Source organism: Chenopodium album, chromosome 2, assembly GCF_948465745.1.
Source record: "Chenopodium album chromosome 2, dcCheAlbu1.1, whole genome shotgun sequence".
NCBI lineage: Eukaryota > Viridiplantae > Streptophyta > Magnoliopsida > Caryophyllales > Amaranthaceae > Chenopodium > Chenopodium album.
In genome coordinates this window covers 47,479,496-47,492,381 of record NC_137835.1, presented here as the reverse complement: position 1 = coordinate 47,492,381, position 12,886 = coordinate 47,479,496, and the positions used below count along the sequence as shown (strand labels likewise).

Below are 12,886 nucleotides of genomic sequence, written 5' to 3'. Positions count from 1 at the left end.
GCGCTCCATCTCAGAGAGACCGCAGCCCCCTGATTGAGTTTTGGGAGCAGGGGATTAGCCGCGGGCGCGACATCTTTGGCCGCGGGCGCGGGTTTATCTTGCCGCGGACGCGGGTGCTGCCCTGAAAGCCCGCGGAGGGTTCCGTACCCATTTCTCCGTGGCCGCGGATTCATCGAGAGAGACCGCGGGATTTGCCGGTTTCTTCTTTACCTATAAATAGAATTGTAATTCCTTTTTGAAACCAACTTTTTGATAATATTTCATTAGCTTAGTTTTAGAGAGAGAATTTAGAGAGAGGTTAGAGAGAAGTTCTTGGTTTTGGATTTGTAACTCAACATTTGATCAGTCAAGTTTGGATTTCTTCATTTTCAATCATCAATATTAGTGAGAATCTCTTCCTTCTTTCATCTCTTACTTACTTGCTATTTGATTTATGCTTGTTGCTTGTTTTTCTTTGGATTTGAATTTGATATTGTTGAATATTTTGTTTTCTCTTAGATTTTGATATAGAATGAAGATTAATGCAATTTCTAGTTATTTGTTCTTGAATTTCACCATGATTAGTGAGTAGATTAGTTGCTAGGGAAAGGGGGAAGCATGTTTGATTAATGAAATTGCTAGTTGATGATCTTTGATTGATTGATTTGTTGCAATTAAATTGGTTGACATAGTTTTGCATGTGATTGATTAGAATAGGAGTGATAAACCTATAAGATTAATCTAGATTGCATTGCAACTCTTAATGACATGAACAATTGAATTGAAAGTTGCTCTAATTGATTGGGTTTGCTTGTGATTCTTCTTGATTTGCCTTTCATAGTGACACCTAGATTGGCCTATAGGAGATAACATTTGAACTCTCTTTATTGCTACTATTGTTTGTCCATTGCAATACTTGAATTAATTGATTGAGCTCTAAACTAGCATTATCATTGAACTTGCATGTGGAACCCATATCCCTAGTGTTTAGACCTTTGATTTAATTGATTAAACTTGTTTTATTTTACCATAGTGCCAACCATTATCTAAACTCCATCTTCGAGGTAGCTTAACTTAGACTCTAGTTTTCATCATTGCATTCCCTAGGGATCGACCCTTAACTTACCCTATATTCATATAAGGTTGGTTAGGTGTTTACAAATTTAGTTTGACTTGGGGGAAGGGTAGATAACGACATACATTTTCCTCTTGTCAAGTAAGAAACAAAAGACATAAGTCATAATCCACTTCACAACTGTATGAGGGAAACCAAGCTCTTCTAGAACAGTCTGCAAAAAAAGGGCCATTCAAATGAGTCATAGGCCTTTCTCAAGTCATTCTTGATCATGCACCTAGGAGACACAAACTTATGAAAGTAGCCTTTGATCAATTCAGTAGTCAAAAGAATATTATCACCAATGTGCTTACTCGGGATAAACCCAGCTTGAGCATCATTAATAACAGTCCCCACCACTTTACAGATTCTGTTTGTGAGAACTTTAGAGATCAACTTGTATAACATGGTACAACAAGAAATAGGCCTAAACTCTTTAACATAAGAAGGATGTTGGACCTTAGGCACTAAGGTAATTGTTGTACAATTCCACTGTTTAGAAATGACACCAGTCTCAAAGAAAGAGAAGATAACAGCATAAATGTCAGTTTTGATCATAGGCCAAGCCTTTTTGAAGAAAACAACATTGAAACCATCTATACCAGGAGCCTTATCATCTCCAATATAAGCTAGAGAATTATCAATCTCAGAAGTGGTAACAACAGTAGTCAGAATGTCAATAGAGCCAGAACTGAGTTGAGTACCTTTCCTAATAGTGGCCAAATCAATAGCAGGGAGAGAGCTAGCACTAGAACCAAGGAGCCCTTTGTAAAATCCCACAATCTTATTTTCAATAAGCACAGGGTCTTTCAAAAGGATATCATCCTCGGTGAAGATAGAATCAATTCTATTTCTACCTTGCATGTGCTTCATAACAGAGAAGTAGTGAGAACTGGAGTCCCCCAGCTTAATCCAATCAACCCTAGATTTTTGCTTATAAATGGACTCCTGGATATACATCCAATGCTTCACCATAGTTACAGCTTCAGCCTCTTTAACATGGAGGTCAGAATTAGAATAGTCCACAGCAAGCTGGTCTTGAATAGCTTTCAAAGAAGCAAGAGCCATATCAACTTTCTCATCAACATTAGCAAAATACTTAGTGTTTAGATTTTTCAGGTTATTTTTAACAGTTTTCAAATTCTGCCAAATAGTAACCATAGCAGAAGAATCTGTAACACCATGCCAGCTGTTCTTCACAATAGAACAAAAATCAACATGATCAGCTAGGCAATTAAGAAACCTAAAAGGTCTCCCCTTAGCAGGAACAAATCTACACACTTCAACCAAGAGGGGATTATGATCAGAAAGAAGAGGAGGAAGATAGATGGATTCAACATGAGCATAATTGTTCACCCAAGCCTGATTCACAAGCCCCCTGTTAATCCTTGTAGCAGTTCTAGTAGCACCATGACCCTTATTAGACCAAGAGTAGAAAGAACCTTTGCTCTTGATTTCACAAAGATCAAGATTGTCAATAAAACTTATGAAATGATTAACCTCATATTCAGTGACAACATTACCATTAATTCTATCATAAGAATTGAGGACAGAATTAAAATCACCAATAATAAGCCAAGGCCCAGAAACAGCTCCAAGACTAGAAATACCATCCCAAAGAGGTAACCTGTCATGAATAGAATGCAGGCCATACACAAAGGTACAGAAAATCTGATGCTGAAGATCTTTAGAGCTAATTTGGACATGAATGAACTACTCATGAGAGGAGAGGACTGAGAGATTAACCTTGTCATGCAACTAGCCAACCTAGAGTCTACCCCTATGAGAAGATGAGTAGTTAAAAATCTAAGATCAAGTAGGCCCAAATTTCTTCTGAAGGTTAACACTCTTATCACATTTAACCTTAGTTTCCATGATACTAATAACATCCACAAACTGTTCGGCTAGCAGTTTCTTAATAGAAACTATTTTGCAGGGATCATTTAGACCCCTGATATTCCAAGATAGGATAACCATGACCCTAGAGGGGGATTACCATCACCCCCGATAGGAACAAAATCTCCAGCACCATTACCATCCTTAATCAAAGCAGCATAAGTATTAGAATTAGAAACATTAGTAAAAACAGGAGGATTACTATGACTTCTATGTTTCCTTCCCACCACTCTCTAATCATTATCAGAACTAGCTTGCAAAGTAGTTGGGGCAGGAGTAAAAACACCAGCATTATGAACAGTACCATTACCCCCAAATTTAGGCACACTAGGCATAGGTGCAGGAATAGTGGCAGGTTGGGGCTTAGCAACCCAAACCTTTGCTTGCTGCTGAGGCTGCTCCTTAGAAGCTACCTGCTTCTTTTGAGGCTGAGTCTTCCTAGGAATAGTACAGTTATGGCCCACTTTGTTACACTTGCTGCAAAAAGGGGGTGTCCATTCAAAAACAACTTTTTGTTCAATCAAAACACCATCTGGACTCTCAAACCAGATAGCCTTGGGCAAAGCCTTGGTTACATCAACTTCAATGAGCAACCTAGCAAAAGAGACCCTCAATTGTTTTAAAGTACATTCATCAGCACATATAGGGACTCCTAAGACACTTCCTAGTTTGCTCAAAGTGTCCACACCCCAGCAATTCAGAGGTAAGTTAGGTAACTTAACCCATATAGGAACAGTTCTCAAAACCTCAGCATGAAAATCAAATTTCTCAGACCAAGGCTTACAAAACAGCTGCCTTACCAAAGAACATATATGGACTAGCACTAAGAATAACATTCATATCATCAAAATTTTGCATTTTAATCAGAAAATAGCCATAATTATGCCAAAACACATCCGGTTTAGCTACATTTCTCCAATTCTCAGCAATATATCTATGAACAGCAGCAATGGTAGGATAATAGCCTATTACATAAAAAACTACATAGTTCTTCCACTTGAGATTACCTACATTAATCTCAGCCTACTGTAATTGGGCAACAGATTTGCCATCTTTGAGCACAGGAGCCACAAAAGAGAGGGCAGAGCCCTTGGCTGTGAGCTTAGCAGACCCTGGCATAGCAGCAGGAATAATATCAGACTGTGGATCAACACTTTCCAAAGTAATTGGGTCAGCAACTGGAGCATAATCGAGCTCAGAGACCAATAGAACAGTACGCTGAGAAACCCTAGGTACTGCTGTATTTGGGATTCGAGGGACTAATCCAAAATTGAGGACAGGATTACCTTCAGACATCGTAGAATCATCCTTCGAAGCACTGCCTGCATTAAAACCAGAAGGGGTAGCTCTGAAATCCAATGGAACAGTAGATTGAGGTACTGTTTTATTAGCTTTGATCAATCGAGCATGGAAATCCTCAAGAGCTTTCGGCTCAGCTCTAGTAATCATCTCAGCCGAGAATCGACTTAAATAAGAAGGTGGAGTTATAAGTTCATCACAATCCTCATCAACTTCTAGAATCAAAGTAGAACCAGAAAACCTAGAAACATTCAATGCATTAACATCATCATTCAACACAAATAAAGAAGATTTGGAAGGCTGATTCAAGTTATTTGAAGGTTTAAAATTAGATTGCTTCTTCTTCTTCGCCATAGAAACTTAACCAAGCTGAAGGGAAACCAGCAAGCTCAAATCACCTGGGAGGAAAGAGAAGAGAGAAAAGTCAACGCAAAGTCAAACCTTCGAATGTGTTTGACTTTATGATTTAAAAAGATTTGTTGAATGTCTTTGACTTTCATTTGAATCAATAAGCTAAGTTTGAATTTGTTTGACATTCATTTGATTTTAAAAGATTTGTTTGAATGTGTTTGACTTTCAAGTGATTCAAAAAGCTTGTTTGAATGTGTTTGACTTTCATTTGATTCAAAAATCTATGTTTGAATGTGTTTGACAGTATTTTGATCCAAAAAGATTTGTTTAAATGTGTTTGACTTTCTTTTGATTCAAAAAGCTTTGTTTGAATGTGTTTGACTTACATTTGATTCAAAAATCTTTGTTTGAATGTGTTTGACTTTCATTTGATTCAAAAAGCTTTGTTTAAATGTGTTTGACTTTCATTTGATTCAAAAAGCTGTGTTTGAATGTGTTTGACTTTCATTTAATTCAAAAACCTTTGTTTGAACATGTTTTACCTTCATTTGATTCAAAAAGCTTTGTTTGAATGTGTTTGACTTTATTTCGATTCAAAAATATTTATTTGAATGTGTTTGACTTTCATTTGATTTAAAAAATTATGTTTGAATGTGTTTGACTTTCATCTGAATAAAAAAGATTTGTTTTAATGTGTTTGACTTTCATTTGATTCAAAAAACTTTGTTTGAATGTGTTTGACTTTCTTTTGATTCAAAAAGCTTTTTTTGAAAGTGATTTTACTTTTTTTCGATTAAAAAAGAATTGTTTCAATGTGTTGACTTTCTTTTGATTCATAAAGCTTTGTTTGAACGTGTTTGACTGTATTTCGATCTAAAAAGATTTGTTTAAATGTGTTTAAATTTCATTTGATTCAAAAAGCTTTGGTTGAATGTGTTTGACTTTCATTTGATTCAAAAAGCTTTGTTTGAATGTGTTTGGCTTTCATATGGTTTATAAAGATTTGTTTGAATGTATTTGACTTTCATTTGATTCAAAAAATTTTGTGTGTTCGAATGTGTTTGACTTTCATTTGATTCAAAAATCTTTGTTTGAACGTGTTTGACTTTCATTTGATTCAAAAAGCAATTTTTGAATGTGTTTGACTTTCATTTGATTTTGAAAGATTGGTTTAATGTGTTTGAGTTCATTTGATTCAAAAGGCTATGTTTGAATGTGTTTGGCTTTCATATGGTTTAAAAAGATTTGTTTGAATGTGTTTGAGTTTCATTTGATTCAAAAGACTTTGTTTGAATGTGTTTGACTTTCATTTGATTCAAAAAGCTTTGTTTGAACGTGTTTGACTTTCAGTAGATTCAAAAAGCTTTCTTTGAATGTATTTGACTTTCATTTGATTCAAACAGCTTTGTTTGAATGTGTTTGACTTCATTTAATTCAAAAGGCTTTGTCTGAATGTGTTTAACTTTCATTTGATTCAAAAAGGTTTGTTTGAATGTGTTTGACTTTATTTTGATTCAAAAAGATTTATTAGAATGTGTTTGACTTTTTTTTTTGGCAAATAAAGATTTTATTACCAAAGAAAGAGAGTCACAACTTACAAAAGCTAAGTTATAACTACCAAAACAACACCAATAGCCCAAACAGGACAAAACACACCCCAAACACCATTTCTAGGACCCACCCTAGCCACCTTCTAGGAAGGGTTCTAGGGAGGACCTAAAACAAACTGGACTCAAGCTTCCAGGTACCTTCTATGAAGGGCTCTGGAAACAGGGACCAGGCATCAATAAAAGTCAACCACTATGTAAAAACAACTGCTAGCAGACAAGCCTACCAACTGAACCACCAAACAGCAAAGCCTAAACATACAAATATTTTCTATCAGAATCAATGCATCTACAAGCAACAGAAAAAATAACATCCCTAAAAGCAATATCTGCAGGCTTGTAGTCTCCAGTGAACATCAAAGTATTTCTCTGTATCCAGATGCAATGAATAGTCTCTGCAAAACACATAAGCAGCAACCTTCCTTTAGCATTAGCTCTTCTACCTTGTTGCAACACCCAAAGGACTTCAGTGTCAAATCTTTGCCCAATTCTACAGAACCCAAGAAGTTGCAAAATTCTATTCCAAATACTAGCAGAATATGAACATTCAAAAAACAAATGAGAAATATTTTCTGCAGTACTAGCACAAAAGAAGCACAAAGGATCACAGGTTATATTCCAAATAGTAAGTCTATCTTTAGTGACTAATCTGTTCCAAATAGCCAACCAAGTGATAAACACACTCTTAGAAGAAGCTCTGTTATTGCAGATTATTCTCTTCCAAGTCACTTTCTCAACTTGTGGTCTGATCAGAAAGTAAAGCTGTCTGATGCTCATTTTACCATTAACTGTAATGCCAGGCCATCCACCAACATTATCAACCAAAATTCTGCAATTCATGATCTTCCTTAAGACCTAAGAACATTTGTTAGGAACAGGAGAAGACCAAAAATCTTTGTTGCTGAAATAATATGTATGAATCCATTTTACCCATAGATTATCAGATTTATGAGCAATGTCCCAAAGAACTTTGGTGATTGCTGCTTTATTCCAATATTCAAGAGAGGTAAGGTTCCACCCTCCACAAGTCTTAGGCAAGCATAAAAACTTCCAAGAGACCAGAGCTTTCTTACTAGGATTAGATTTCCCAGTCCAAAGAAAACATCTAAATCTTGACTCCATTTCTCTCAAAATCTTTTTTGGTAAAATAAAAATCTGAGACCAATAAGCTTGGATACCAAAAAGAACACTCTTTATCAACTGAAGCCTACCAGCATAAGACAAATGTCTAGCTGCCCACCCTTCAATCCTAGCAGTTACTCTCTCAACTAAAGGCTTGCACTGAGAAATAGTAAGATTTTTAGAAGAAAGAGGAACACCTAGGTACCTAAAAGGTGACAAGGGAATAAACGCGTCGTCAATTGTCTATCCCTAGATCAAATACAATTTATACAACCTAAACAAACCTAATACGAGTATAAGGCAAGCATAGGGGTCGAACCACAGAGAACGGTAAACACCACCAAATGTTATCAACATTAAGCTAGTCCGGAATAGGGGATAAATAAACTTAAGTCTAAAAATGCTAAAACAAGAAATAAAACATTAAGGGAAATGGTTTAGGTATAGCATTCACTTGAACATAAACAAAGGTATAGAAATTGAATTAATTATGAACTAAACATGCTCGAATATCGAAATAAAGAATCCAATCTAGCCGCCTTCCGGGGTCAATTGGCTTCTCCTAACATAGCTTCTATGTTTCCACATTAGAACCATATACTAGGAGGTACTATTAAATAACAATCGATAGTAATGAACCTTAACTAAGTCAACTTCCGTTTCTTGTTAGCAAAGATTCACCTTTAATCAACCAACAATGTGCACTTGCAAGAAGATTAAAGAATATCAAGCATATAAAGACTTTAATCACAAATAAATCAATTCTAAACCCTAGAACATGCTCAAGGTCCAACTACACCACAACCATCCCCTTAATGGGGAAATTACTCACTAATCATGATAATAACAAGATTAATCAACAAATAATCAAGAATCAACATGATCAACAAGCAATACCAACAACTAAAATAATAATCAAAATAAACAAATAAAAATAGAGGAGAGAGAGTAAGAAATTGCTCATTAATTGAAGATGAAGGTTTACAAAGGATTGAACAAGCTCCTTCTTCAAAATCCAAGTTCATTAATGAAGAAAACCTCACTTTCTCTCTCTACCAATGAAGACTAACCCTAACCTAACCTAAAACTAAAAACTAATTAGAGAGAGGAATAGATAGTTATTCCCCCCCCCCTAATTACCCCAAAAATGGGTATTTATACTAAGCTAATAAAACTAGGAAAAATAGAAAAATAAAAGAAGGAAATAAAATAAATTAAAAAGGAAAGTAAAATAAGAAACTGAATATAAAAATAAAAGGAAGAAATAAGAAAAAGGGAATAGAAAAGAAAGAAAATAAAAATGAAAGAAAAAAAGAATATAAAAAGAAAACAAAACCAACTAATCAAATCCCCTAAACCGGCCCTTCTCCTTCATCTTTCACTTTGCTGCTTTGTGAACCTCATCACCACCGTATCACATCATCATCAACGGACATCATCATTACAAATCGAAATCAATGGTAATCACCAAGCTCCAATTGTTTACTCTCATTAATTATCACGTGTGAAGCTCGTGAAGTGGTTCGATCGAACCGAGGGTAGGTGCGGCCGAACTACGGGGTTGGTTCGGTCGAACCATGGGTATGTTCGACCACTCCTCTTCGATTAACGAAACCCACAAAGTCTCTGACTCGAACTTCGACCGAACCACCAACGGTTTGCTCGAACTTGATTGATTTTCAATTTGTTCTGATTTTTTCTGTAATTGATGCTGGTGGGCGATTTGTTGCTTAATTGGTGGTTGTTTTGTTGTTGTTGTGGCTGGTGGTTTGCGGGGTGAAGCAGGGGAGTTAATTGGTGGCTGTTGCGAGGTGAGGGTGGCTGTAAATTGGTGGCAGCAGGGGAGTGGTGTTGCGGGGTGCGCGTTGGTGTTGCAATTGCGGGTTGGTTTGGGGTATGGTTGTTGCGGCAGCTGTGAGGGGTGTTCTGATTGGTGGTGTTGGTGTTGTGAGGGTGAGTGGAATTGATGGTTGATGGTGGTTGTTGTTGCTGATTGGTGGTGGGTACGGAGGTGATTAAGGGAGGCAGCAGCTATGAGGGGTGTTGTGGTGCTTGCGGGGTTGCAGGCTGGTTGTGTGTGGTGTTTGGTTGTGGTCGTGTGAGGTGGTGAGAGCAGGGGGTAGCTGCTGTTGTGTGGTGGCGCTGCTGTGGTGTGTGGTGGCGCTGCTGTGGTGTGGTCAGGTTGTGTTGCTGTTGGTGTTGGTTGAGGGAGGCATCAGGGGAAAGGTTGGTGTGGTGGAGGTTAAGAAAGAGATGGGGTGAAGAATAGGAGGCAGCATCTAAAGGCAGCACAGCACAGTTTGCTTGGCTCAAAATTTGTGCCTCGAACCTCGGACTTCGAACTTGATTTGAACATGGAAATCGAGCGTCAACCCGAACACACCTACAACCAAAAACAAAACATGAGGGGAGAAATGGGACAAAGAATAAAATAAAATAAAATGAAAATAAACAAAGGACGAAATAAAATAAAACCAAGACAAATAAAATAAAGTAAATAAAATAGGAATAAATAAAATAAAATAAAATAAAATGAAATAGAAAATAAGAGACATAGAACTAAACTAAAAATAATAAAACAAAAACTATACAAGCAAATAAAGTAAAATAAAATACGAAAATAAACTAAAGCTAATAAAATAAAGAAAATAAACTAAAACGCTCCAACACTACCAAATAAACAAGAAACTTTATCAAAAAGAAAACAAGAGAAAGAAAGGGAAAATAAGATAAAATAAACACGAAAATGACTCTAAAACTACTCCCTAAGAGTGACATAAATGTCACTCATCAAAAGGCAAGGAGCCTCTAGCAACCCCCAAAACAAACTGAAGCTCAACTTGATCTTGCTCACTTATCCCTCCAAAATAAACATCACTCTTATCCAGATTAGCAACCAAACCAGAAGCACCAGAGAATTTCTGAAAAGCTTGAAAAATCAACTGAATAGAGACAAGGTCAGCCCTGGAAAAAAGAAGTAAATCATCTGCAAACATCAAATGATTAATCCCCAACTTTTCACATATTGGGTGAAAATTGAAATCAGGGTTCACAGTCATCACTTTTAAGCACCTTGAAAGATATTCCATACAAACAACAAAGAGAAAAGGGGACATAGGATCTCCTTGCCTCAAACCCTTTTTAGCAGAAAAGGGAAGAGAAGGGTATCCATTGATCAAAATAGAATAAGAGACAGTTGTAACACACCCCATAATCCAAGAGATGAATTTGTTAGGAAAACCCAACTCAGCAAGAATAGTTCTAAAAAAACTCCATTCAACAGAATCATAAGCTTTCCTAAGATCAACCTTAAGTAAACATCTAGGAGTGATGAACTTATGAGAATAACCTTTGATAAGCTCAGTAGCAAGAAGGATATGATCACCAATATGCTTACCAGGAATGAAGCTAGCCTGAGCATCATTAATGACATCTCCAATAACTTGTGAAAGCTTGGCTGTAATAATTTTAGAAATAAGCTTGTAGACTAAAGTACAGCAAGCAATAGGTCTATACTCCTTTACATAAGAGGGATTAGAAACTTTAGGAACAAGAGTAATGGTAGTGCAATTCCATTGTCTAGCCATTTGACCATTAGAAAAGAAATCCAGAACAGCAGCATACACATCAGCTTTAACAATATCCCAAGACTTTTTGAAAAAGACAGCATTGAAGCCATCAATTCCAGGAGCTTTATCATTATCAATACCCTTAAGAGCAAGATCAATCTCACTGAAAGTAACTTCAGCCATAAGAAAATTCTAAGGATTTTAATCAAGCTGAGGGCCAGTTCTGATAACAGCTAAATCAACCCCAGGGAGAGAAGAAGCAGCAGAACCTAAAAGATTCTTATAAAAGTCCAAGATTTCAACAACAATGAGATCAGGATCCCTGAGCAAAACCCCTTCATTATTATAGATAGAATCAATTCTGTTCCTATTTTGCCTCTGCTTCATTACAGAGAAAAAGAAATGAGAGTTAGCATCTCCAAGCTTAATCCATTCAATTCTAGATTTTTGCCTGTAGATACTACTTTGAATATGCATCCAATGTTTCACTTTATCAATAGCAATATTCTCAAGAGCCTGAAACTGGATATTGGTCCAATCATCAGCCAACTTCATTTGGATATCACTAAGATCCCTGTGAGCTTGCTCCAAATTTTCAGTGACATTAGCAAAATTTTTGATATTCAGAGCCTTCAATCCATGTTAACAGCCTTTAGTTTATTCCAGACAGACATCATTGGGGAATCATGCTGTCCATAGGACTCCCAAGAATCCTTAACAATCTGCTGGAAATCTTTATGATCAGAAAGACAGTTAAGAAATCTGAAAGGTCTACCCTTCCCCAGACCAGCAGTGCTAATATCAAACAAAATAGGACAGTGATCAGAGAGAGGGAGGGAGATAAATGACTTCAGTTTGACCATAATCATTACTCCAAGCTTCATTGACAATGCCCCTATTAATTCTAGTAACAATTCTACTAGCACCTTCACCCTTGTTAGACCAAGAATAAAAAGAGCCTTTACTCTTAATCTCAGTGAAGTCCATTGATTCCATACAATCCTTAAAATCTCTAACTTCAGCATCAGTCACAGGATTGCCATTAAACCTATCTTCAGAACAAAGGACAGAATTAAAGTATCCCAAACAAATCCAAGGGACATGAGAACTCCCAAGTGACTGCAATCCAAGCCACAAAGGTTTTCTATCATGAATTGAATGCAGACCATACACAAAAGTACACAGAAAAAGATATTGTGAATCTTTAGAGCTAATCTGAGTATGAACAAACTGTTCATGATCAGATAAAACATCAACAGTTACTTTATCAGTTTTCCATCCAACCCAAATTCTTCCTTTAACAACATGATTATAGTTACAGTACCAGCACCAAAATCTACCAAACTTCTTCTGAATAGAATTTTGATTATGAATTTTGACTTTAGTTTCAAGAATAGCAATCACATCCACACTATGATCTTTTAGAAGCTGCTTAACAGCAGCTACCTTATCAGGGTCATTAAGACCTCTGATATTCCAAGAGACTACAATCATTTAACCAAAGAGGGATTACCATCACCCTCGATAGGATTTGCTTCAGCAATTTCATCTTCTAGCAAAGAAGAATAAGCATTGTTAGTTCTAGGAATATTCTGATTAACCCCAACAGTATGAGATCTAGCCCTTTTGCTTACCACCCTCCAATCAACATCAGAATAAGTAGCAAAAGAAGCAAGAGCAGGGGTAATCAATGGTTTCAAATCAGAACTTTGATCCTTCCCCTGGTCTTGTTAAGAAACAGCAGCTGCAGGATATGAAACAGGCTTTTTCTGAACCCAAACTTTCTTTGGATTTGTGTGGGGATTAACTTGCTGAGCCTTAGGCTTATCCTTTGGCTTAGGAGCATTACAATCATGCCCCACTCTATCACACTTCTTGCAAAAGTGAGGAGTCCATTCAAATATGATTCTTAATTCAATCATTTCTCCCATAGGACTCTCAACAAGCAC

At 36.6% G+C, this 12,886-nt stretch overlaps 2 protein-coding genes across 2 annotated transcripts; both read right to left on the bottom strand.

Annotated features, from left to right (window-relative positions):
• Window positions 1-1,258: 1,258 nt before the first annotated feature.
• Window positions 1,259-4,642, bottom strand: LOC145572420 (uncharacterized). Its single transcript, XM_081631398.1, has 6 exons — window positions 4,039-4,642; window positions 3,899-3,954; window positions 3,274-3,780; window positions 3,090-3,222; window positions 2,840-2,972; window positions 1,259-2,720 (listed from the first exon to the last, which is right to left on the bottom strand). Exons 1-6 carry the CDS (start codon window positions 4,640-4,642, stop codon window positions 1,259-1,261), a joined length of 2,895 nt encoding a protein of 964 aa, XP_081487524.1.
• A 6,496-nt stretch (window positions 4,643-11,138) lies between these two features.
• LOC145572404 (uncharacterized) lies at window positions 11,139-12,431 on the bottom strand. Its single transcript, XM_081631382.1, has 2 exons — window positions 11,787-12,431; window positions 11,139-11,567 (listed from the first exon to the last, which is right to left on the bottom strand). Exons 1-2 carry the CDS (start codon window positions 12,429-12,431, stop codon window positions 11,139-11,141), a joined length of 1,074 nt encoding a protein of 357 aa, XP_081487508.1.
• Window positions 12,432-12,886: the final 455 nt, after the last annotated feature.